Source organism: Lates calcarifer, linkage group LG6 (genome assembly GCF_001640805.2).
Source record: "Lates calcarifer isolate ASB-BC8 linkage group LG6, TLL_Latcal_v3, whole genome shotgun sequence".
Taxonomy (NCBI): Eukaryota; Metazoa; Chordata; class Actinopteri; family Centropomidae; genus Lates; species Lates calcarifer.
Genome location: NC_066838.1, coordinates 7,743,106 through 7,770,950, shown reverse-complemented (window position 1 = coordinate 7,770,950; position 27,845 = coordinate 7,743,106). Strand labels below are relative to the sequence as shown.

The 27,845-nt window shown below is 39.7% G+C and overlaps 1 protein-coding gene across 4 annotated transcripts in view; it reads left to right on the top strand.

Moving 5' to 3' along the window:
* bsna (bassoon presynaptic cytomatrix protein a) overlaps nt 1-27,845 on the top strand; it is a 119,466-nt gene that overhangs the window by 9,102 nt on the left and 82,519 nt on the right. For all 4 annotated transcript variants that reach the window (XR_007813376.1, XR_001960813.2, XR_007813375.1 and 1 more), the window contains exon 2: nt 23,698-25,065. Coding sequence is in view for 1 of the 4 variants with exons in the window: in XM_051071079.1 (XP_050927036.1) it covers nt 23,698-25,065 (1,368 nt within the window). In the remaining 3 variants the exon portion in view is untranslated. The remainder of the gene's footprint in view (nt 1-23,697; nt 25,066-27,845) is intronic.

Below are 27,845 nucleotides of genomic sequence, written 5' to 3'. Positions count from 1 at the left end.
TAGGTAGGTGGTATTTGGTGTTTAAGTGAATGCTGCCATTTGTCTAGTGAGGACAGGACTTGCATGAGCCGCTGTAGATGAATCATGCTGAATCATGCTTGTGCTTTATTTTATTATTTGCAGAGTAACAATGTTACAAACATGTTATTGAAATCTATGATATTTCTTTTGGTTATGTCAAATGCATCCAGCATTCAGATTTTTGACTGAGTACAATTCTGCCCTTCAGCCTCTCACTCTTTCCTTTATATGAACTTCTCAGATGAAGTGTTACTGAGTGAGAAGGAGAGAAAGAAGAGAAAAAGTGTCACAGTGCACGGAGAAAGTAGAGACACTTACAGAGACAGGCACAACAAGTGTGAAGAGGTGAGAGAATAAATGAGGAGAAAGATGGAGACAAGGTAAAGGAAAAATGGCAGACATGGGAGACAGGTACATGGATATAGACAGATTTACTTTGATATGGCCGAGGATATCTGTACATATTATCACCACTGCTGATGTCTGATCCGGATAGCATTCCAGCCCATTTCACTTTGGAGCTATTTCAGTACTTTATCATGGCCAATTAAACCTCACAGTTGTAGTCCCCCCCCACCCACTCAGCAACTGCAAAAATCAACATTATTGTCATTACCTCAGCTTCACACATTCTTTGCTAATGCCTAATGCACACACTCACAGACATGCACATGTGAGAATTTAGAGATACAATTTTGACAATGAAATAATTGTAGGGAATTTGGATTATCTGAATAGAAATGCATAAAAGACATTTAATACTAAAATGAATTATATAATTTAAACTGGCTTCTATGGTATGTTATTGTTTATCCTGTGATCAACACCCCACATTAAAGGCAGGTGATGAGAGCCAGTTCTATTCACCATGACATATGTCTTAAAGCTGTGAGAAAGATAGTAAGAGGACCTTGAGTACAGATGATTTGGTTTCACATGCTGACCCCAAGGTCAAGAATGAACTTCCATGATTAAATCCAAAAAGATTTAATCATCATTAATCATTTAATCGGCAGAACGATGATCTACTCTTTTGGTAATGTGATCAGTTGTGACATCCCCCACCTCTCCACTTCCAGTCTCAAGATTTGTTTACTGCAATAAAAAGAAAACAAATATCAAAGTTTATAATAGCTGCTTACTGTAACTCATGACTAGTTGCAGTGGATAAAGTTTTAGGGACACACATAAAGGTAAAAGATTCCTTTACTTTTTACCAGGGTAATTCTTGGAACAAGAATAATAAATATTCAGGGCTTATGAAAGTAATTATCTGTAATTCAACCACAATTTATTGTCTATATCTAATACAGTAGTACAGTGTAAGTAGATGATTTGCCAGCCAGGCCATATGACAAACTCAAACCCACATGATGAGTGTGTGAGGGGCTCCAATGGTGGTTGTCCTATTCCTGTCGGCAGTGCTGCTGTTGATGATAATAATAATAAAGCTACTGATATAGGTTACAGGAATGACACTTTGGTAATTACCTCCTACATTTCTTGCTAATGACAATATATTTATAACCCCAATGGCAGTTTCCCTCCAGAGGAATGAAAGCGGCCGCTCATAAGGACCAGAAACAATGACCGTTTTCTCTATAATGACAGACACGACCGCAGTGACCTAAATGAAGGGATATATTTTCATCACCACAGACAGAGCATAATGATTATAATTCAGATGACACCTATAACTGAAATAAATATAGTAACTAGTGTGAGCTCATTGCTCCATTGTCTCCTGCTTTTCTTCTGTTGTTTGAGTGCCAAGTTCTGCCCAAATCTGTATGTAATGTTTCAGAACAAAAAGGCTCTACACAAAGTTGATATGAGACACTGAAGAAAAAGACAAGATGTGTTCACTTTTTTCAATATTCAAACAAACTAATCTTTCCCTAATTTCAACCTAATCCTGACCTCAGGCAGTTAAACGTATACAATTTTTAAACTTGTTGCCTGCAAATATCCATAGAAATTGTTTCCCTGTGCAGAAATAAAGCTCATTTTATTTTAACCAAATTTTCCACAAAAATCTGATTTTCATAGTTTGCAAAGTTGCAAACTACATTGCCCCTGAGGAGGTCTTCTTGTAATAGTTTCAGAATAGCTTGCCCAGCTGAAACCAAGCCAAGTATATTACAGTTCAAAAACAGAGTTGGTCTGTACCACAGCAAATTATTATTGGCAAACTCTTTCACACAATTTGAACTGTCTGAGAGATTCCTACCAATAACAGTAATACTAATTGACATGCAGAAACACTGGCTTAGGTGAAATCATATTGCAGACCAAAAGCCGTCACAAATAATTTATATTAGTCATTACTGAGCTGCCAGTGAGAATTTAAAGCGATTGCCTGAATCCTGACATGCAATTAAGTTTCAAATTAAGTGGTGAAAATAATCACATCTCAAACTCCTTTCTCAAACCTTTCAACTTTACTGAAATGTGGGTAAAGCATTTTCCAAGCAGTGTTGCAAATATCCTTTCCCCCGTATTTTCTAAACTAACTGGAGCAGAGACTTTTTCCTCTCTTTTTCACTCAGTCTCTGTCCCTTCCTTGCTTTCCACTGCCCTTCTCTACTTTTTCTCCACCTCTCTCCTCGCTGCCTGCCTCTGACTCGCTCCCTCTGCACATCTTTGCCATCTGTCCTCTCTTTCCTTCTTTCTTTCTCTGCGGTAGAGGAAGCAGTCTGTCATGCATGGCTGTCCGCGAGCGAGCAGCGAATCAAAAGCCCCAGCGTCAGCATAAACCCTCCACCAAGCAGCAGAAATCCTATTTGAAAGCCTCCAGTTGCACTGACAGCTCAGTGGAGATGCACATACACACACTCACACACATACATATGGAGACCCATACTTATGACCAGAGCTAGTTGAGTGGAGAAATATGTGCATGTGTATGTAAATTCCCTTGCATGGGCATTGACACATATTAACATCCTCATTTGGTATCAGCACATGACAGAATGCACATATACATAATGATATATAGAACACCATATACAGTTTGTATGGATCCACATTTGCTTCAAACCAGAATTTCCCTGAGGGTTCGTCCCATCGCAACCACAACTTATATGTCATTGTTCTGCACTGAAAGAGAATGACTCAGTGGAAAGATTAATTTGGGTAGTTAGTTAAAAGTGATTCATTTACTTAATTACCATCCTAGCAAAAAACAAGCAACTTTGGCATCACACCAAAATCAATCCGTCCTCTCCTTCCGTTCTTGAAAATGCACAACACTCTTCAGCTCCTTAACCCTTTCTTTTTTAATAAGCTTGTTGTTTCAGTACGAAACAATGGTACCTAATATGAAAATACCTTTATGTACTGCACTGTACCTTACAACAAGCTTGGTGTAGTTCTCGTCAGTGGCTTTATTGGTGGGACTTAATAATGTTTTCAAGCTACATTTAGTTTCCACTTTACTGACTGACTCTGGTAGCTAGTTAGCTACTCTTACAATTCTGTTCCTGTCTAATCTACCTATTGTCCACAATTTCAACCATTCTCACTTTGTAAATCTTTAGTGAAACGCTTTGTAAGTAATTATTAAAAACATTAGAAAGCTGACTCAGTTGGTTGATCAGTTAGCTAATTTAGCTACCTAGCTCACAAACATTAGCCAGCCAGACAGCGTCTGTTATATAAAAAGGTAAGCCCCTACCTGTACTGTCAAGTATGGGAAAGGGAATTTTGAAAGAAAACTGGCCAAAAAAATATTTTTTGCTCCAACTTTCACCATGCTAACTATTTTTAACATGCTCCATGAATCAGTTCAATAACCAAAGTGTATCATATCCAGGGGTACACACATATTACAGGGATGAAATGAAATGAAATGAACAAAGACAACAAATGAATGAAATATGTAATTACATATGTTCTGTATTTTTAGCAGTTCATATATCACTTTTTCTTTTCTCATTTATATTTGTCTAATACTTATACCAAAAAGCTTTTGTCTTTTCCATTTACATTTAAACTCATCACTCCTTGTGCACCACAGTTCTGTCTTCAAAACAGACCTACTACACACCTTAAGAATAGTAAATGTAAAGGATTTCATGACCTGCCAGTGGGTTGAATTAATTACCCTATTCTCCCATATCAGTTACTCACAGAATCACAAATGGATGCTGCAAAAGATGATCTGACTTTAGATATTTTTTATTTTTGTAGGTCATGTTCATTTTTACTTCTCTTTCCGACTATGAGTGGCCCCAGTGGGAATAACACCTCTAACCCTGTCAGTGTTACTAACCTGTTCTTTCCAATTAGTCACCCAGAAGCACACTTTCTTTTTTTAAAAATTGTCATTCTTTTATTTCCCCTTTGTCCTCCCCAGCCTCAGTCTGAGGTCTCACTTTTTTTTTTTTTTTTGCTACAATGTTTCCACTTCTTCCTGTCCTTCTTTCCTGAAACCTTTATTCTTTCCCCATACTTGTCTTAGTCCTGGCCCTTAATAGTTTTCACACCTTGAAAGGCAAACATGACCATCACCATGGAAACCAGGTTACCAACAGTGAAGGATGCTGTATCTCTGTGTGTATGCTGAGATGCCAGGTGATGCTGTATGTTTCCGTATGCAAAGCTCTGTGGGCATGTTGAGACATCAAGGTGGAGAAATCTGCTGGGAGAGACTGTGATGGCAACAATATTATCAGGCCACCAGGGAACAAGTACTGTACACGCAAACACAGAAACAAACATGCATGTACAGTAACACAAAATCAGGAATGGAAAAAAAAAAAAAAACACTCAAAAATAGTTAACACATAAAGTAAATAACAAGATTTACAACAAGACAGAGCATTTTCCTGCTCTGTCTTTTCTGTGTCTTTGATCTTTTATTTTGCCGTCTTCACAGAGCTCACTCATGGCTTGCATACTGGGTTGTTTACTCCACCTTGTCACTGAGTCTGTTGTTTCATGGTATTATGAATACAAATGACAATTCCTAGAAATCATTACTTTCTGTTTCTAGTTCCAGAGATACCTCAAAAACTGTAGACACAACAAAATATAAACCCAAACAAAACAACAGCAGGCTGTATTTGCTCCTTTTACTCCTTACTCCTGCCCTTTCCCCCCTTTTTTCCTTGGTTATATTCTGATTTTATTTGTTCATGTTTAATTCACACAAAAATAACCGTATTGGTTTTAGTGGAGAGTTTTGGAGCCACAACATCAAATGCAGGTCAGTACTATACCAGATGCATTTCTTCAGAATTCTGCCCACAGATTCAATTGCAGGCAATGGTGGCACCAAACAACTGATTTCTATGGTACGTCAACTAATCAAAATCATCAACAAATAACCTACCTGTGGTTGTTGCATAAAGACCAATGAATTCCACTTATCATGTGAAGAGAATCTGTGTGGTAGCCTAATAGCTAGCATGCCACAATTACTTTATATGTGGTTAGCTAAGAGCTTGAAAAATGTGGCTTTGATGCATCTATTTATGGTCAGATAGTGAAGAAACTGTTAGCCAGCAGGAGTGGCTTTTAATGCACTGGGATGTGTGAGGCAAAAAACCTAAGTCAAACAACTTTAAATGCACCCAGCTATCCTAACATTTGCAGTTTTTTGTTTGTTTGTTTTTCCATTGGTGCATGTGCATTGTGCTGTAGGGTTATAATATCCATACAAAGATTATATGTATATGTATGTAATTATATAAGTGTAATTTGGAAGACATAATACCTGCCAATTACTAATCATATGTCTCTTTTTCATATATGCCTCTTTTGCCCCATCAGAGTTATAGCCAACATTTTCTATTCAGAAAATCAATAATGTAACTGTCAAAAGTACATTCATATTCCTACTATGTTATTGTGCCAGTCAGTGTCCCATGCTGAAGGTGCTGTCATTTCATTGACTGTTCCATCTGCTTCGTGACTCAAAAGCCATCCCTGTTTCTCCCTTCAGAGTACTGCCTTCATGGGGATTTTCACTATGACCAACAACAAGCTTTCCCATATGGGTTTCTTTTAAATATAAACTCTCCTCAATAAACCAGTTGTCACCTCAAATATGCAATTATGTGCATCCAAATTGTAGGTCATTCTTACATTTGGTCCTCAGGTGTCAGAAATCAGCCAACACGTGCACTGCAGTCAGTTCATTAGCTGCATTAAAATGGAGGATATTTTGATGATATTTGAAAATATGAACAGCACTCCCACCATTCTGTTTTTTGTTTTTCTTGTTAAATAAAAAATGGACTCAGAGTAAGATTTGATTTGTTTTTTGCTGGAGCCTGGTGAGTTGAAACTGATGCTTATAGTACAGTAAGGTGCATTTGAGAAAATATTTGCCAAATGACATGTTTTTGTGTAGCTAGCCTATAGACCTCTTTGTTGTGGTGGAATAAATATATCACCAAATGACAGATATGGGATATGGGAAACAATGTCAGTGTAGGTATGTTTGTGTGTGTCACTGTAAGGCCATTTTAGGATTATCTCCTAATATAGCCCAGCGGAAGCATCATAGGGATAGCTGCCCTATGTGCGTATGTGTGTGTATAGCCTGGGTCTGTTGTTCTGCCTCTCTAACCTGGCACTGGTTAAAGCTGAGCCTTTCTGGCAGAGGCAGCTACCGGAGAGACAGAAATAGAGTGAGCAAACAAAACCTGATAGAGCTGGGTCGTACATTTTTTTAACTTGTTTTAATATTTCCTTTTTTCACCCAGTTCTTCTTCACCACATCTGGCACAAGGTGTTGCCACTTCTGTCAGTAGAGCCTTTAAACTTAGTTGAGTGCACCCTCCCACTGTGACAGGTCTAAGGTAGTGACGAGGAAATGATCCCTCACTGGCTTCCCAGTGTAAACACTGTGTTTATTGGGATGCACCAGTTCTCTGTGCCAGTAACAGAGCTGAACTCTGGGCCTCAGCAGATCGTTTTTCCTCCATTTTTTACTGGTTGGTTTTTCACATCACGTGTGCACGCTTGTGTGAGGGAGTTTCTGTATTTGTAATTTCAGTGTTTGTTTTGTGCTGTTCTGGTCAGATACAGGGATGGATGAGGGAGTTTCTCTGTCATCTTTTTTTAAAGAAGGCCTTTCTCCTCTGTATTGTACCTCCTTTAACTCCCTCTCCTCACCTTACCTTTAATATATGCCCTCATGACTTCTGATCTCCCCCTCCTCGCTCTTTTTCCCACTTCTTATCTTTCTGCCCTTTCTCTCTCACCTTATCTCTGCCCCTCTCTCTATGCCTTTCTCATATTTTCTCTGAGGTGTGCACCTTAAATGGGGGAGGAATGGGAGTTATCTCTCTTCATGTATGGTGAAAATCAGGTATATTCCAGTGAAGTAGGTTGGGATGGGGGAGGAGAAAGGGGAGAAAACTGGACGGCCAAGGATTCTCTCTCCATATGCATAAACCATGAGGACAGAGGCTCCAGTCAGGTGATTGAGCGAAAGAGAGAGAGGAGCCTCAGGCAAGCAGCACACACCTGGACACATACATACTGTACACATCTGCATTAACACACACACATATGCAAACATATGCAAACTTTAGTCAGCTCACAGACTGTACACGTGTGTCCCCCTCACATGCACATGCATGCACACACACACACACACACAGACATGCACGTCATTAGTGCAGTTGCAAGCCAAGGAGTCAAGCACAGGAATTTATAATGATTTGCTTTAAATGATTAATGCCTTTTGCTGGCACTCACAGACACCTACAGATAGACAGGCAGATGGACAAAACCCACTCTAAGACAGACTAACTGAACAACAAGAGTCAGACATGACCATTTCACATTACCTGGAGTCATTTCATCAAGTCTGAACATAACAATGCGTCTTTAATTGTTACTTTTTATAGTTACCATATTAGACATTGGTGGAGACATAGCAAAATTGAGCTGTTTTCACAACATTAAATCAAACTTTTGTTTGGGTAAAGTTTCTCATTTCCCCCTAACTTCACTGGTGACAAACTAGCTTTATTAATGTTGGCTTCACTGAGGACAACATACATTTTTACACCATTGTGTATGACTGAACTGTATCTGTCTGTACTGGAAGCAGCAGTGTTTGTGCAATAAAACAGTCTAGCTGTAAAAATTACTTCTCAGTGATAGGCGTGTTTGTTTACAAAGAAAGGTGAAATGTGTGGTGTGCATGTCCACAATGACCTCATTTCATTTTCCTATTTTGATGTTGTTGTCCGACAGTGTCATTAGGATTGCAATGCCAAGTTGATGGAGGTCTCTTTAAAGTTTAGGGATCCTTGTTATTATGGTTATAGTGTCAATATTAACTTTGTGGTTATGGTTAGTGACTGATTGTAGTCATGCTTTAAAAAACAGTGGTGTTACTGTTGGTGAAAAATGAGAAACAAACAGCAGTCTCCTGTGTTGAAATCTGTTATTTTACCCTGATGGACAGGGGTCATAATTCTTAAGGCAGTTAGAGGGCTTTGTCACTTTGTCCCTAAACGCATGTCATTTTGGGGCATTTGCTGAAACGGGTGATTGTGTTGTTTTTCTTGGGAGGATAGTATCACCATGTCATTTGGTCAACTATGTGTCAGCTGACCGTTTTCTAAGGACACAGCTGCAGCTTTCAGAAACTTCTGCTCTGTTCGGTGTCACTGATCACATATTTGCCCATGTCCACGCATGTTTGATCATCCTTCCTCCCTGAAACAGACTCAAACACATACAGATGCCATTGATGTCCACTTTTATCACACATGCACACACACCGAAGGGGAGGAATATGTGGGAGATAAAAGGACAAGGGAAGAGGGTGAGGGTGAGCGGTGGTTGATGGAGAGGGAGAGACTGACTGTAGGAGGTTTTTAAAAGGCTGACTGGATGCTGTCCCTGCGTGATAAGACTGTTTGAGTTGGAGGTGATACGACTCATTCACACTCTCATACCTCTGCAAACAGGTCTGTACTGTCTGGCTGTCTGGCTGGCTTCCTGGGTGGATAGATGTCTTATCAGTCTCTTTTACCCTGAAGACTATAGACACTCTTTGGTGCAATGTTTTCAATACCATGCCTGCCTCATGGTGTTATTCAAGTCATCAAAGGAATCTAATCAAAGCAGAAAATTAAAATGTTAAATCAATTAATCAAACTCTATTAGTCGGTCAGTCTTCCCCTCTGAGAAAAGTCTCAAAAAATAAAGTGTGTCTAACTTCCCACATTTCTTCACCTCCAACTAACCTAAAAACTACTTTGCCTTCCATTAGGGAGATATGCATAGCCACAGTGGCCTCATGTGCATTCTCCAGATTCTGCTGGCTGTCTGCCTGTTTACACAGGGACATGCCACACACAACACTGCACAACTTAAAGGGTTTTGATGGGCTAGATGAGCAAATTTGTTACCAAGCATAAGATGAAGAAATGCTAAAGATAATTCAGTCTTTTCATGATAATCCATTTGTATTCCCACCCATTTCTTCTTTGGCTACATTTGGTTGTGTGGGTGTGCCACCTGTTACGTAGTAGCAAGGGCAGAAAAACCCATTTAAATGAAGTGCAGCGGGTACATGACACAACAGGTATGACTTTGAAACCAGACAGCAGCTGGTGGAGGAGGTGGAGTGGTAAAGTTTAAATTTGTGTTTTCACTGTTCCATTTGGATCCAACCATGCAGTAACAAATCATCTGAAATATGTTTATTAGTCTGTATCGTCTGTAGTGCTGTTGTTACATGTTATTTGGTTTTCTTGCCATCTACTTTGTACACATCATATTGTATTTACTTGCTGATTACTTGTCCTTTCAGGTTGACACACACCATTCTATGAACCAAAATGTAGAGAGTGCTTGATGGACTACACCCACTGTTTAACTCCCTTTCCTTGTCCCTCTTACTCCCCATTTTACAATGATCCTAGTCTCATCAGTGCACCTTATCAGTCTAAATGGGTGGTAGCTTGCACCTTTTCTGGACTTTTCTAGACTGTTGATGTTCCCCTGCACAAAAACAAACACAAAACTAACCCGAACCCATTTTGGTTATGGAAAGTCATAGGTAAAGTCATAGAATCTCCATTCAATGTGATGTTTCATTCTTTCACTGCACTATTAAGATATCACAATGCTTCTGAAACTCAAAATAAACTTTGATCACAGTGGGAACAAATGACCAATGCTGTAGCTGTTCTGAAAAAGACAGTCCGAGGGGACCAAACATGTAGCAGATTGACATCCCTCCAGACAGAAAGGAACTCTCTAATATCAGTTTTGAACCCTTTTAACTTGCAGAGCTCTCTTCAATAAATAATTGGCAAGTTGAAGTTCACTCTGGTCTTCCCTGGGCTTCTCTCATCCTCCACCCCCTCTCTTTTCCTTCTCAGTCAAGAAAGGATTCGGGTGTTTTATTGAAGAGGGTACAGTTTCAGTGGTTTTACTATCTGACACTTTGGACAGCCATTGTGAACATCCAAAATAAAACAACTTCTTTCTGTTTTGGTTAAGGCACATCTCTAATGTTGGTGATGTTTATGTTTGCAGGTGATTTTGCCAGGTGACATATTAAACTGACACTATGTGTTATTATTTAGCTACTTGGAAAGGTAAGGATCGTGGATGTTTGATCCATCTCCAGTTTTTAACAACTTCTCTATGTTAGGACATACATAAAAAATAATTTGACATTATGATTGATGTCAAAATTCTATACCAGCATTAACAATTAACTGTTTTTGGATCTGGTCTTCTCCCCACCATTAACAAATTGATAACCTTTTCCTGCCAATACAATGACATAACCGAGTAAGCAAAGAATACTTTTGTGTTGCTATAAAAAAGTATATAAAGACATGAATGTATAAAAAAGATGTATTCCTTGAGCATTAAAGTTGACATTGTTGCAAATTTCATTCACTGAGGAAGACAGTGAAATGCAGTTGAAAGCTCCAGAAACACTGTGTAAATGGACCTTACTGGACCTGCTCTTGGTTCAAAAACATTTCTGTTGTAAAATCCATCTGATTTAACATCTGTTAGATCCTAATTCAAAAACCACCAAACATAGTTTCATCTTAGCCAGCAAGAGCTTCATTTTCCCCCAAGCAGTTTTTTGTTGGTCTTGATATAAGGTGTTTATGTAGTTCATTAGGCCCCGCAGAATAAAACAGCACATGTGCAGTATATAACAAGCAAGTAAATACATACTGTACATATACACATGCATATTCAGATGAAGAGATGTTATCCTATGTGTATTGAATGTGCTGTAAACAGGCATGAAATGTGACTTTCTTTATCATTTCATTAGAAATACATTGAAATCCCATCATCCACATGGCTTCTCTCCTCTCTCTTTGGCCCTCACGTATCTTTTGACAGCTGCCCTCCTCACTTCCTTTGTCATTTGCCTCCCTTTTTCTTGTTGTTTTCTCTTTGTTATAATCCTCCTCCCTTCTCCTCATCTATTTCAATATCCTCCATTTGCAATTCTATTTTCCAAAAGCTTTATGAGTACTTACTTTCTTCTATCCATCCACTGCAATACCCAACGGTATTGTTTTTCAGTCTGACTCAAATCTCCTATTGATCTAACTGCACAGGCTTAGACCCAGACTTTTAATCACAGGTTGTGCGCGCACACACACACACACACACACACACACACATACACACTCTCTCTCTCTCTCTCTCTCTCCCTCTCAGTGTCTCTCAGTCTCACTCAAGTGACACCCAAATTGTTCTATCTATCTATCTATCTATCTATCTATCTATCTATCTATCTATCTATCTATCTATCTATCTATCTATCTATCTATCTATGCATTAAAGTGCATACACACACACTCATGTGGAGGCTGTGATCATTCTGGATTGGACTCAAAGTGCTGAGGCAGATTTTAATTAAGAAACATGCATTATAGCATGATAGTGGTCAATACAATCGACCAGTCAGGGTTATTCAGTGAAGGGAGGCAATGGATGAATGGCACAGGTGGTGTGTGTGTGTGTGTGTGTGTGTGTCTGGGGTGGGGTGGGGGGTGGGAGGTACATGACAGGGAGAATCGACAGAGGTGTGCATGTTTATGTGTGAGACGGTCGCAACAGAGTGTATGGACTGAGATGGCATGATAAGAACAAGATTTATGAAATTGGAATACACTCGAGTGTGTGTGTGTGTGCATGCATGGCTGTGTGTGTTTGTGTGCTGGTGTGAGAAGTAAGTGTGTTTTATGACTTTCTCCTTGCTGATGGTAATCATGCTGAGATAGACCATGGTGTGTGTGTGTGTGTGTGTGTGTGTGTGTATAGTCCATTCATCAGGACAAAGCAGAGAATGAACTGTCAGCTGCAGTGCTATTAGGTCTTGAATGAAGGAGGAGTCTTTTTCTGTTTCTTCAGATGTTACATTTCAAGGTTCATCTCATTGTGTTCCAATGGGCAGTTTTCCAGACATAAAATTTTATGGATTTTATAGCAAATGAAGAAATCCTTTAGTTATTTTCTTTTCTTTTCTTTTGTGAATTAGCTGAAAAGGCTTAGAAATTGTACAAAGGCACCTGAAAATATAAGTATCTTTCCTTTTAAAACATAGACGAGAGGTTATAGATTTAAGAAATTACAATAATCTAAACCAGCAATTGGAAACAACCTCAGGACAAAAGGTTTCACGGATGTTGACATTTGATAGCCACGGTTTTCTGTGGTTTGGAAACAAGAGTCGAATGAAATGAGCTCAATATGAAAACCACAGTACTGACTATGGGTCTCATTATGCTGTTTCCTTTGTGGTATGAATGCCAGAGAAGTGTGGGCAAAGATACAGGAACTGGAAGCAGGTCAGATTCAGCTTCCTGCCACTGACAAACGTCCCATCCGGTCTCTTAAGTCATATACGAGTATGAGAAAATGTCTGTAAAATGTATCAGAATGACTCAGGATACAAAACCCTGGTGATAAGAGCTTGGTTTCCAACACATTAACATAAACAAAACCATATTCTGTAAAGTAAATTTGTTCTTTTTTTTAAGTAAATGAATGATCAAATGTGATGAAACTTAATCATTCATTTACTGAACAGCTGAAGTTTTCAAAATTCTCTGTATTAATTTATCAATTTCATTATGTATTCGGTCTCATTAAAATCCTGAGCGTCTAATCTATCAACCTGTTCTAATTCTGTCAAACAACCCTTGTTTTAAAGTTCTGTGTTTTGATGCCATCAGTTTTTTTCGTCAGTGCAGAGAGGCAGGGTTACCCACCTTATAATGCCAGTATAAATCTGTATTAGACATATCAGGATAATTGCAGAGAGTGATGAAGCTTTGTAGGTTCTTCTTAAAATAAGTGAAAATCCCCAGTTTCCCTCATAGTTGTTTTGACATTCAGTAAGCCTGTATAATTAGGTTAAGTTTGAGTAAAAGTCATTTGATGCTTGAGTGAACACAATGCTTGATGTGTGTCCTTGTGTTGCCATCTTTCTGAGGACCAGTTTTAGACCTTGAGAGTGAGGACATACTTGGAGGGAGAGGACATGGCTATGTGTTTATGTCTTCAAAGGCCTCTTTTAGAATTTAGACTCAGGGTTAAATTTAGGATTAGATGAAGATTAAGGTAGGCATATTGTCGTGGTGGCCAAGGTTATAGTAAGGGGCCAGAGAATGGATTATGTCAGTGGATGTCCTCAAAAGTATGTAGTACGTGTGTGTGTGTTAGTGTGTTTCCATAATTAGCTGTAGAATCTCAGGGCTTCATCATGAGACTACTTCCTGGAACGTCCTCTCTCTGTGTAGAATATTGATCAGTACATTAGTCTGCTGCCATGAATGTGAGTGGCCAGACAAACTGTTCACTCACTGGAGTCACTCTGCGTAAGAGCCTCCACTCAGTGACTAAAAGTCAAGATTAATGGGGGAACATATAGTGAACACGTGTGTGTGGCCCCTGCGAATCTGCTAATGTTACATCTCCTATATTAGCCCTCCTTATATATAGTATTCCTTGTCACTATAAATTTAATATATATAGTGATATCTAGTCATTTTTATGCACTAAATCTTCATGTCCCATATCTACATACTGAGGATGTCATCAGTAAGTTCTGCTTGTGCTGATACTGCAGCTGCTGGTTTCCACAGCTTGTTAATGCTTCAGTCATTCATACGTTTCCACTTGATCCTGATTTATCTGTTAACAGCTCTTAGCAACAGCCACCACAGCTTCCATGTCAACTGAAAATGGCATCAGTAGGACAAATTTGTGTCTCACTAATGATTGGTAAGGGTGAAAAAAAAAACCATAATACCTCAACCTCTCAAAAAGAAATCACGCTGACATGAACAAGGTGTCAGGCTCAGTGAAGGAAATGGAAATTCAATCTGTTTATGGAGCCAACCACTTAACAGTATGTAATCTAATCTCCAAGAAATAATTTTAAGACCACTCACTTATTAAACACCCAATTACAGATTCACAGTATTGAGCCCAGTCTGTTTATGCTCACAGAGTCCAAGCCAAAGTAAGTAAAAACACATGTGGTTGGACCCTGGGTGTCTAAGGGCTTTAATATAGCCTACAGTAATTAGCATAATCACATGCAAATTCATTGTTTCTTTCATTTAAAAAAAGGAAAGAAATTGTTCTCATCTATCCATTTTCTGTGAATTACACTGTGTTTCTTTTTTTGTCAAATAAATGTGGCTCAACCTTAAAAGTTCTCTTGTTTGATCACTCTCTATTTATCCTAATTTCATCGTTGCCCTGCGTTTCTACAACCACTCCTATTGTTGTGTATTTGCCCAACACCCCCCACTTCCCTTCTTCCTTCTGCCCTGAAATGCAGCACACCAGGTCTATTAAAAGCTGTGTACATGTCCCTATGCAGAGGTGCATATGGATTCCACAGGAGCATGTGAGGCTGTGTAATACACCTCATGTGGGTATTTGTGTGTGTGTATGTGTAAAGTGTACAGTATGTGTTAATGTCTGTGCAGCCTGTTCCCATGTCAGGGAAAGTGAGTAGCTCAGGCCAGACCACAACACCAAACCACAAACAGCTTCTAATGCTTACAGTGAACTTCATTTAGTTTACGTTACATGTGACATTCTGAGCCAATTACTGTTCACAGGGAGTTAATTTAAGCTCACTTTCATGTAGTAAAGACTACAAGTAACCATTTCCTATTACAGACCTACCCCTGTTTCTCCATAGTGAGTGAAATTGTGCAATAAAAAAAAAATCTTAGCCATTGTCATTCTTTGAAGCACCTGCCATACTCTACTTCTACTCCTGCTGTGCAGTTTCACCCCACACTGTTTTCTAGTGCTGCTGTAGACTCTGTTTTGCTGATACTTTAACAGACAATCACGCTATTGTTGTTTTACGTTGAAAAAAACATGTATTTTTAAAAAATATTTTAAAAATTGTTTCCTGTCAGTAGCGCAGGTGATTTGGATAACATTCTCTCTCAAGTTACATATAATTTTAAATTATGGCAAGAACCCCGATGGACGACATCGTCATACCACCCACCTAATCCAATTACTTGTTCTCTATTAAATTCTCCTTTTATAAAAATTCTCTTGCCCTTCAGGCATGACAATGTAAGAGCTACTCCACTGCAACTGAATCTTCCTGTCTTGTCCATGCACTGCTGCACACTGCAGAGGGCTCTTCAGGTGTATTCTGTTCTCAGTTCTGCCAAAGTAATGGGAAAGACTTATTTCTGACAGGTGTCCATTAAAATATAGCAGAATATCTCAAACATACAGTTTAATCACTGCTCTAAGTTAATCACCTTGTATTGTAGAAACAAGCAAAAGTGTATCTGTATCAAGTCAATCCTCAATAAAAGACACGGCATCATCAAAATACTGATCATCACTTAAACACAACAACATCAATAACAGATCAAAAATCTTTGTAAATCCTTGTAACTTCAGTGTAGAAGTGATGGGCTCACTTGTTCCTCACCTCCACCTTGTCTGTTGTTTTGGTGTATCAGGACACTGAGCTGTGAAAACAAAGTGGCCTCCATTTGTTCTTCAGCTTCACAGTGATAAACCCTGAGCTCAAATAAAGGGCTGGGACACTGGTACTTATTTCAGCCATGTTTCAAAATACAGTATACACTGATCAGTCACAACATCAATACCACTAACAGAGGTGAGTAACATTAATCATCTCCAAATCACACCAAATGTGTCAGTACTCCTCACCACACCACAAAAACTGTTCAGAAATGGCTCAAGGAACATGACAAAGAATCCAAGGTGTTGACCTGGACACCCCAGATCCCAATCTTACTGAGCATCAGGACACCTTCAGATGTCCCATGTCCACGCCCTGATGGGTCAGAGCTGTTTTAGCAGCACAAAGGTGACCCACACAATATTATGCAAGTGGTTTTAATGTTGTGGCTGAGCTTTGTATGCTACAGAATATACTATATAGGTGCAGTAATCTCACCTGCAGCTTTAAGTATGCCATAAAATAAGAATTAGCAGTACTAATGTTACAAGACCTAAGCCTCTTTGTGATGGTTAAGGCTCTCAAATGAAAGGAGAAACCATTGTAGGATAGTCTGCATAAAAATATTTATCATCCAAATGCTTCAGTGGAGGTGCCAGCAGTCAAGGAATGTTCACCAAAATGACTTCCCAAATATAGAGTTTCAAAATAAAATACAACTAATAGTGTTATAGGGATGAAGTTTCTTTTCTGTGTTGAGTGAAAAGCAAAGGTGAAATGTCTGCTGATGTCGCTCAGATGATGATGTGAATCACACCTCCATGAAACAGTGTTAACACCTGTTCAGTGCTCACAGTGTTTGGGAATCTGTGATGTGAATATTTTATGTTGACAGCTGGTAGCCGTGTGTGTGTGTGTGTGTGTATTTTTGAATGTGACTGGGTTTGCATCCATGTCACACTTTGCATGTGACAGCCACAGGAAATAGCTCATTTTGTCATCGAGGCTTAAGTGTCAGACTTTTTTTTCCCTTTCCCCTGATGACAGAATGGTGACTTCTTTTCAAAGGTTAGTGTGTTATTGTGTGTTTATCTGGCATTTACAGTGAGTGTGTGTGAGTGAGTGAAAAGAGAAAAGATGAGGGTGTGAATACTATTTGCCATGTATTATCCACCTGTACAGTTATATCAGACAACAGCAAAGAATGACTTGACATACTGTTTCCTCTTATTCATTCTTTCCTAATATTGTTTTTTTTTCCTTTTTTCTTATTGTAATTTCTTAGTTACAATATGTACTACATAATGTCTAATTTAGGCTGCTGTACACTGTAATATTTCCAGTACCAGATGCTGTTGTAAATCGGATTGTAATGTTAACATTTAATTAACAATCTTCTTAAACAACAGTGATTAGGAGAAAAAAACAACAAGGGTAGAGAAGTAATTATGAGAGAGACAGTTAAAGAAAACCTATATAATAGATTTCTTCCTCTATGCTGTTTTAGCTCTTTGATTGGATCTTGGTTCTCCCACCTCCTCTCCTCTCCTCTCCTCCTTCTGTGTCCCCAGGCTAATTAATGACAGATAAGAGTCAGTTAACTCTGCTCCATGGAACTTCCACTTGCCTCTTGTACTCAAAAGTAGAGCTGCATGATATAGGCTAAATATCATAGTCCAACTATTTTGACACATACTTAGGTTTGCATACAGTTTTACCAGTTTATATGTTTCATTCTCCACTTTGCTAATCTGTAAAGCTGGGATCTTGTAGAGTATAACTTGGTGTTTTAAATCTGTATGTACTGATAATATAGCTTTACACTGTTTTGTGTTACCCACAATATGTATTGCACTAATGCACACTGAGGAAATGTTCACTTGAACTTCTCAATGATGTCCAGTCTCTCTATTATTACAAGAGTGATTACAGCCACTTAAGAAGTGATAGTTATTATTAGTAGTAGTTTTTTTGTTAATAATCATGCATGAAAAAGGCACTTTTGAATCATTATGTTCCATGTCAAGAGGATAAAATACATTTGCAGTGTAATGTGATACCGGCTGCAATATCTGTCTGAATCTGATAACTATCAAATGCATTCCCCTGTTCATGTTTCAACATCTGTTCAACTGTTTAACACCTGTAGACTTGGTGAAATTAATCCAATTGAAGGTTCCTCTTGTGTATCACACAGCGTGACTCTGTGATACACACCAAGAGAGACACAATACTGACAGAGCTCAGTCTCTTGAATAAATAGACCTGACCTCTAGGTTAATGATTGTTACAAGAGCTCGGATCAGTGTGTGTGTGTGTGTCTGTGTCTTTGTGAGTGTGTGTAGAGGGCTGAATGGTTGTGTGGGTAGACAACAAAATGGAGAGGTTTCTGCAGAGATGTAAGGGTGACAACAAGAAAGACAGAAAAACTGAAAAGTTATTGAGGAAATCAGAGTCCTGCAGGTTTGAGGAGAGCTGAGCTTCTTAGGATAAGCCAGAGATGAGAGGCTGTAGTCATGGTCTGTAATATCTGTGTGTTTGTATAAGAACCCTGCAGCCATATTATTATTATTATTATTATTTTTTTTTTTTTTTTTTACATAAGTAGGTAATGTGATGCTCCCATCATTGTCTTTCCATGTCTTTCTGGGAAGCTAAATCTCTGATTAGAAAATATCCAGTAGTGGTGTTTTAAACTCACTGATGTCATGTTAAACTGATGAAGTCATTGTTTGACCCTTTGTATAGAGATTTTGGTGTCCATAATATCTTTATATGTTAAACAAGTATAGCTCATTAAACAACAGTGATAATTACTGCATCAAATAAATGTGGGGTAGTGACATTCCTGTCTCATAATGAAAAAAATTGAACTTAGTTTAGATGTATTTTTCATAAGGTTTTTGACATTTTTGATCTGATTTATTTAGAAAATGTTACAATAGACAAAGTATTTCTGCATCAAGATTTGTAGCTAAATTATAACTAGTAATAGATTATGTCCACTTTAGTGGACAGGACACATAACTAATCATACTTTTCTGCTTGCACAAAATCAATATTTGAGAAATGTGACAATAATATTGTTCCTTGGATTTTACTTAATATAACCATATTCTATTTTACCTGGAACAGTTTTTCTCTATAGAAGAACTAGACAGATGTTCTAGACATTCCATTCTCAGCATATCTGACTTTCTGTCAGCCATCTTGGATGTTAGGGTTTTAGCTGCACTTTAACTTGCTTGCCATGGTGTTTTCAAGGGCTCTCCACTGTAGAAACCCAGGCATATACAAGAAACTGGCTTTTGAATACCTGTCCACCATAGTGACCACTATACATGAAAGGGATAAGCAAAGGCAGAAATGGTGTATAATGTTGTTACATATTGTCTAACTTTGTAACAACCGTCTTGAACCAACAGTCAATGTTGGTCTCAGATAAACACAACCACAATGTTCCTCTAATCATAAACTACCAGCTTTTGTTACCTTAAATTAGCCAGACCTAAACCATAGAGGTTACAGAAAAGAAAACATACGAGTTGCATGTGTTGTTTTAGAGGAGACTGACCAAAAATGACATTGATGTTATACTTCAAACTTCCTTTGTTGAGGTATGAAGATTTCTTGATACGTGCTTCTACAGAGATGAGCTAAAAACTGACTTCTTTTTTCTCCTTGGTAAAAATTGTGTACTGGTTTCCCTCTCCTTTATATTTCCTCGTGTTACAGTGTGCAGAGTCAGCATTATTGGAGATTATCAGGGCTCATTTTTCCCTTTCAGGAAAGACATTTGCAGCAATTTACGTCTGTAATAACTTTCACAGGCCTGAAAATTGCCCGAGCTGGCCAACATGCCACATGCAAACTGAATGGGAGAAATGTGAACCATACACAGACAATAGCAGATGTGCTATAACTTTAGGTGATGCCTGTACTCTAATGCTTTGAGGCACATAAGACACCTGTCAAAGCTGTCCTGTGACAGGCTTATCAGTCTGTGCCAGAGCTGAGGTTTCAACTTGAGGGTCAGGACTCTTAAGTAGCCCTGAAGGCCATTTTGGAGGGTCAGATGATGGCGACTGATCATGAAACAATGTTGGATGTCTGTCTGTATTTTGTCTCAGGCTGCAGGCTGGTGTATTATTAGGAAAGACCGGGGCACAAGAAATGATAATTTAACTAATAATTTCATACTTGCCTGTCCAGCTGATACAACTTTCATCTCCACTCACTTAATTGTAGCACTGTCCTCCTGGCTTAGTTATTGTATTAACTGTCAGTTGTTATATTTTCAGTAGTTTCATGCTGATTCCTGACTGACTTTGTCTTGAAAGAGATATTTTCTACCTTAGGGAAAAGATTAAGTGAAAAAGTGTTGATCCAAATTTAACTTTGTGCTATAGGTCTGTTTGAGTATATTATATTGCCTGACAATATTACATACAATATGACCACACTTCTTGTTGCACTCAGTCTAGCAATTATTTTAGTGAAAATGTTGGCTGGATATAAGCCTTCTACTGTACATGCTGCACACTAAACAGTATGCACAGTCAAAGTATACTTTAATAGTACTCCACTGATTAAGCATTGTACTCTAGTAAACATTTTTGGATCAAAATTGATGTAGCAGAGAGTCATTTTTTTAGTCCACACATTCTTCTTCCCTGTCAAAACCGGGCACCTACATTACCCACAATGCAAGTTAATCACTAACTTTGGCTTGAGATGCTAGTAGTGGTTAACGTAGCTTAGAACTGCCAGCCTCAGGCACAGATAAGGAGCAGGTTACAGAGATTTCTTTCTAACAAAAGAGGTTTCTTTCTAACAGAAAGAAAGCAGAGGTTTTTTTCTTTCTAACTCTACAACCCCACTTTCTCTTTCTCTATCTTCAAACTTGACCCAACCTGTGCTGACTTAGTGCGAGCTACTTGCTATTACCCACAATTCCTCTTAAACATTGTAAGACTGACACAAAATTATAAGAATTCAACATCAGCCTAGTCAAAGTAGTCAAACTCAGACTCTCAATTCTGTTTTTCTTCTATGCAGTTCACTAAAGAATCACACTTAAAATCAGATGTGTGTGCTTTTGTCAATGAACAGAAATGCTCAAAAACTGGTGGTATGGTTCCCTGCTGAGGACAAGAACACTATGGCTAATGCTTTGTCACTGAAAATGGCAAATTTTGTTAAAATAAAATGGTGTGATGCAAAAAACATTGGGTGCAGTGCTGCAGGCACCTGAGGCACATCTGTTTGTAGATCAGAACATACTCTGTGCATGCTTGTAGCTACATTCAAGGGTTAATTTATTTAGGTTTGAGGAAATCTGTGTCTGTGATTTGTGCTAATAACTGATTGCAGTGGATCTCACTGTTCAGATTATCCAGAGTAATGGAGACAGGCAGGCAATGGAAAGGCAAATTATTGTTGAATTTTTCAAATGTTGTAAGTCTATAACCAACCAAAACCAAAACCTTGTTTTCCCTTTTCTTGGTTAACTGACCCCCACACAAACACACACATGCAAACACACACACACACACACACACACACACACACACACACACCTTTTTCACCTGTTAGCAACTGCACTCATGTAAAAGGATTCACTGATTTTCACAGTGAAGCAGAAGTGGATATTCTGTTCTGCTGTGCTGTTGATTAAGCTTGACATGATGAGAGCTGAAGAGCTGCCTGGATTAAAAAACTGCTGACTCCTTCCCCTCCGCTGTTCACTCCCTATGCATCCTCTCTTTCCCATTCCTCGCTCTATCCCTCATTTCTTCAAGTTTATCTTATGATGCTAGTTATAAAGGCAACAAGATAGACAGAGACTCATCAAAAGCAGATCCCCCACCGTCTTTTCCTCCCTATCTACGTCTCCTCATTTCCCTCTTGCCATCTTCATCAGATGTAATTATGGCAGCAGAACATGGGAGGAGCCTGTAGAGCAAAATTATACTTTCAAATCTGCTTCCACTTCAGCCATTCAGGGAACGAGACCTACATTTTCAACCTGATCAGAGAGAGAACAGAAAAATTAGGGTAAAGACATGAAACATGAAAGATGGGGAAGAGAAGGGGGAAAAATAGAGGGGATGTGACTAAAAATGGGGAAGAGAGAGGCAGGGAGGAGAGGAAAGACAGCTACAAAGAGAATATGTTAAGGAGGAAAGGAGGATGTCAGGCTGTAGCCGCTGAGTTTACAGAACATGGGATCAGTAATGCTGTCAAGCTAGAAAATGCCAGACAGCAAAGCAGGCTGGGACAGCACAGTGAGAAGAACTGCTTAGTTAGGGTACGTGACTGATGCAGCCTTTTTTCCCCCCCTGTGCTTTCCACATCTTCCCATCAAATTCAACTTGTCCTGTAGCACCTTGCAAAAAAAATTGGGAAGGAGGGGGTGGGTGGGTGGTGGTTAGTGGGTAGCGGGCGTGGTGATACAGTACATTTGCGCATTGCATTGTGGGAAGGAAGGGGATGGGAGAAGCTCTTGAAACGTGCAGAGATTTACTAGCTTTGCTCTGGCTGCAGAGGAGCTAAAATAGCACTATTTATGGCAGCTGGGTCGCAGTGGTGGATGCAAAGCTACAGTAGGACAGACAGGACGAGAGCAGGTTGACACAGCTCAGATAGAAGCTGTGTGTTTCTTGCAGTCGGGAGAAATTAGAGAGCCAAGCAAGGTCCGGACACAAGGGAGTATCAGCTCTCATCTGGAGGAGGAAGAGAAGGAAAGAGGAAGACAGGAGAAGAGGAGGAGGAGGCGGGGTGATGGTTTCTTTTTATTTTTAGATGCTGAGGGGTGTTGTGTATTCATTTAATTTGTCTGTGTCTCTCTCATGATATCTCTTTGTGTCCTGCTTGTGCCTGCACTTGATTTCTGTGCATATGTGTGCATACCTGTGTACCCGTGTGGATTTATGTGTCTGTGTGTTTGTGAGAGATGTAATGCTTTTCATTCAGGTTGCGGTTTCGGCTCGGCAATCACTCAGCACCGCAGTCAATTTGTGGTTGATTTACCTCTCTCCCCCTCTATTTCTGGTTGATTACTACTCTTCTCTCTGCTCTTCTGTTTTCCACGACAAGAAAGATGGACTATATTCCATGTGTAGCCATCCAAATGCATTGTCTCTATAATCTGCAGCTTTGAAGTTGGATGAATGAATTCAAAGTCCATGTGGTTTAGATGATAAGTGTCACTGGTGCATCCTGTCTGAGTCAGCAGTGATATTTAAAGTAATCAATAGCAGTCAGCTTTGAAACGGAAACTGAATGACTTATAGCAATGTTTTATATCAATACAGTCTTCTGTCTTCACAGAAATTAATTTATCATCTTTCTTTTCCTACTTTGCTTCCATTCATTCTTTGATTCTGATGCTCTTTACTTTACCTGTGATCGGTCCTAAGACTTCTCTTGCATTGCCTAACAAACTTACATTAGTCATAATCCAGTAACACATGTTGTGCACTGTTCAAACCTGCTTAATCTTTATTTTTATATTAGTGTAAGATATTTTCCATTCAGCGGATTGGTACAGACACAAACAGTATTTGGTTGAATATTTTCCTCAGTACCACTGCTAATATGTAACTTCAATTGTTAGAACAAGTCAATACAGAATATATATACGATTCTCTTATACAAACAAAATGAAATCATTTTTCCATGGGGAAAAAGAGGTTAAAATAATATCAAACCTGTCTGCTTTTTGTCTGCAGGTCCAGGAGTGGTTGTGTCTGAATTGTCAGATGCAGAGAGCTCTTGGCATTGATATGACCACGCCTCGCTCTAAGAGCCAACAGCAGATTCACTCTCCATCCCACCAAGCCAAACCCATCGTCCAGCCTCAGCAGCCTGCACCTCAGCCAACACAGCCGGCAGCAGCACAGCCCAAACCTTTGGCACAGAGTCAGCCCACCCAGCGACAGCAGCAGCAGCAGCAGCAGCAGCCGCCTCAGTCTCAGCCCTATGGGCAGACACAGCCCTATTCCCAGTCCCAGCCATACTCCCAGTCCCAACAGTATCCCCCGTCTCAGTCCCAGACTTACCTTCCATCCCAGCCAGGACCACAGACTCAGCCTCACGCCTCACCGGGTTTACAGAGACACCCAGGCCCTGGTGGCCCCCATACTCAGACAGGGCCCTCTCAGCAGGGCATGAGGTCCGACCCATACTCCCAGAGAGGTCCTGGTGCTCCAGGAGCTGTCAGTGGTCCTGCAGGAGGCCCCAGCCAGCCTGGGGGTCCACGCATTCCCCACCCTGGCGCTGTGCCCCTCCCTGGCTTGACCAAGGCGCCCTCCCAGCCCGATTTGGGTCGTGGTTCTCCAATGCACCAGCCGATGGCACGCCACCACGACCAGACCAGAAGCGCCGGCTCCTCACCGGCCCACAGACCTCAGAGTCAGGCTCCTCCTCCTGCCCAGGATGGCCTGACCAAACTCTTTGGCTTTGGAGCATCGCTGCTCAATCAGGCTAGTACCTTGATTAGTGTTGACCCTCTACCCACTGCCTCCACTCAGCCAAGCCCTGCACGAGGAAAGGTGGTGTTCAGCAATGCAACTCCTGACAGGCAGCAACAACAAGGTGCCACTAGCACCAAACCATTCGGGATGGGGGGCCCTCATGCTCCAACTCAAATGAGTGGCCCTCATGCACCGAGCCAAATGGGAGGCCCTTATCCACCAAGCCAAATGGGGGGTCCTCATGCGCAGAGCCAAATTGGAGGTCCCCAAATGGGTGGACCACATGCGCCAACCCAGAAGCAACAGCAGCAGACTATGCCCCATCAACAAGGAATGCCACAACAGCAGTCACCTGCCCATCATCAAAAGGGGCAGCAAGGACAACCACAAGGACAACAACATCAGCAAACACCTGCTCACCTGCAGAAAGCACCACAGAAGCAGGAGCCTGTGGTGGCGCCTGTGCCTGCACCAGAGCCTGTAAAGCCTAAAGTGAACTGTCCTCTTTGTAAAACAGAACTGAACATCGGCAGCTCTGACCCACCCAACTACAACACCTGTACACAGTGTCAAAGCCAAGTGTGTAACCTATGTGGCTTCAACCCCACTCCTCATCTGGTGGAGGTAAGCGAAATGTTACACATACATACAAAACAGTGCACACACATATAAGTACAGAAAACATACAAGTATGTCAGCAAACAAATGTGTTTCACAACATGTTGTACCCATATATTTAAGAACAAGAACTATACTTGTGGACAGACACACACTCACACACACTCAGAGTCATCTCCTCCCAGACAATCAATACCATTCAGCACAAATAGAAAATGCTATTCATTCCACTGTTGGTCCACTTCCTGTTCACTGTATGGATGCAGTTCAGCTGAAACCTCTCTTCTTTCCTCAGAGAAATCCACTCTTTTTTCTCCATTCTTACTCTTTTATCATCGGTGTTTATAGGCCTATATTTCATTTCATATTTCCTTTTTGTCTCTTTTACAAACTCCTTCCATTTTCTTCCTATCTTTCTGTAATAGCTCTAAGTACATTTATTTACTCTCTCTTAGTTTAATTTCTACATTCCTCTTTGCTTTCCTCCATACCTCTGGCTCTGTCTGTCCTTCTATTAAATCCAGCTTTTATTCAAAACTTTTGATTACTTCCCCTAGCCCCACTGTCCCTCACCTTAATCCTTGACTCCCCGTTTTTTACTGTCTGTGGGTATTATGATGTATATGTGCATCAATACACCTCAGTGCTTGTATATAACTGAGTTTGGTTTAGTCTCATTCGATTCATTTCCCCTTGGTAATTTAACTAGTAGCATAATTTGAATTATTCTTAAGTGCATTCATTAGTTGAATTAATTTTTAACTAATTAAATATTATCAATCATGCTCACAATTTTCTTGATAACAATAATGAGTTATTATGTTAATGTCCTTTTATTTTTTTCTCATCTATCCACTAATTTTACAGAGCGACAAACACTGCTAACAAAATAAAGCATAAAAAGTACTGCACAAGAGTAAATTTGAGATTAACAAAAAACACCTAAAATCTCAAACATCAACATGCACAAACATGGGCATGAACACATTAAGTCATTTATACAGTATGTTGTTTCTTTTAGTAACTATTAGGAAATGCAACACCACCTCTCCTCTGCTGTCCCCCTGAGCCATGCTGGCCTGTATTTGACACACATTTCCACAAAAGGGATTAGTAATCCTACTAATTGGAGCACAGATTCAAAAGAAACATCTAGTGAGAACTGTAACAACATGCAGTGGTTGATGTTGCACTTACTTGTGGCATAACCCACAGAGATCATTCATCAGCTGCTGAGAGAACAGTGCACTAACCCATATACTATACATCACACACATAGTGAACAAAGACAGCAGCAACAAATGACAACAATGTTTCTACTGACTTTCCTTAATGTAATTTAGGTTTTGATCAAAAGTGATATAATACCTCCACAGATATATTTCGAGATTTGAACAGTCAAATGCAAATAGTCAGATCATCTTTTCCTAACGTGCATAACAATTTTCTAATTTTCATGGTTGTGTGTCTGTGTGTAAAATATACCACACAAACTTGCGATATACATACTGTCCATTTCAGTTTCCATAGGTCATTATCCCAGAGAAAAGACAGACTAACATTCACAAAGTCACTGTGTCACTGTGACAACACTATAGTGCACATGGCCTCCAACAGTCCAATGGCTGTTACATGGGTGAAGACACATTTTTATACACTTCAAGAGAATCTAAGTTATTGTTTATTCAAGGACACTTGGTTCATAAGACAATGGAGAAGAAAGAGCAAGAAGGAAAGATGAAGGGTGAAATAAGACAAATATTCTGAGCTGGAAATACAATAAGTGAGAAATAGAGATAGATGAGTGGAAGAAAGCATTAAAGAGTGGGAGCCTGAGAAAAGGCGACAGACAGAAGGAAGAGAGATAGAAAAATAAAGATAAAGAATAGAGACAGAGCAAGGGCAGGAAGGTGAAAAAAGAGAGCAAATGACGGTTTCGAGAGAAGCAGAGCCACAAAACACAGACATCCCTTTCAGTTATGCTTCCTTTCTTTCCTCCAAAGTGGTTCTGCTCATGCCACAATGAAACAAATGTAAAGGCCGACTGCTCTCTCACCTCCCCTTTATTGATCCACATGCAGGCTTAGAGGTGAAAAGAAAGAGTAGAAAGCAATATAAACAGATAGAAAGGAAGAGAGGGAGTTGAAAGTATATAGGTGTATGTAGGGAGGAAGGGAGGGAAGCAAGTAAGGAAGGAATAGATGACATTTTAGGAGGGAAAGTACGTGAAAGTGTAGGAGGATGTCAGGAAGGAAAAAAATGTATATGAATGCATAGGAGTGAAGGACTTCATGAGGAAATGAGGTGGTCATCAAGGAAATTAAAAAGGAAGGAATGGGGGCAAGGAAGAAAAGTGGGGAAGAAAAGGAGGGAAGATACTGATGAAAGAAGAGACTGAAAAAGGCAAGGATGCGTGTAAGTCAGTCAACCAGTCAGGCAGATTGAGAACGGCTCGTATTGTATTTACTTTGAGGCAACACGACGCCTTCAGGGTCTCTGGGGAGTACAATTGTTCACAGTACTGTACTGTTAAGTACTGTCACTGCCACAAGACAGACTTAGAGATAATATACAGGGATATATATAACTACTGCTACTGTATACAGGACAGCGAAAAATACACACAAAGAAGGAAGAATGGGTCAAAATGTTATTTAGACCGTGAGAAATCGACAACATTGAAACTATCACACACATGCATATGTGTGTGTGTGTGTGTTAAGGCCTGTGGCTCTCTACAAGCAGTGAATGAAACAGAAAGAGAAGATAGATAGAAGGAAGAGAGG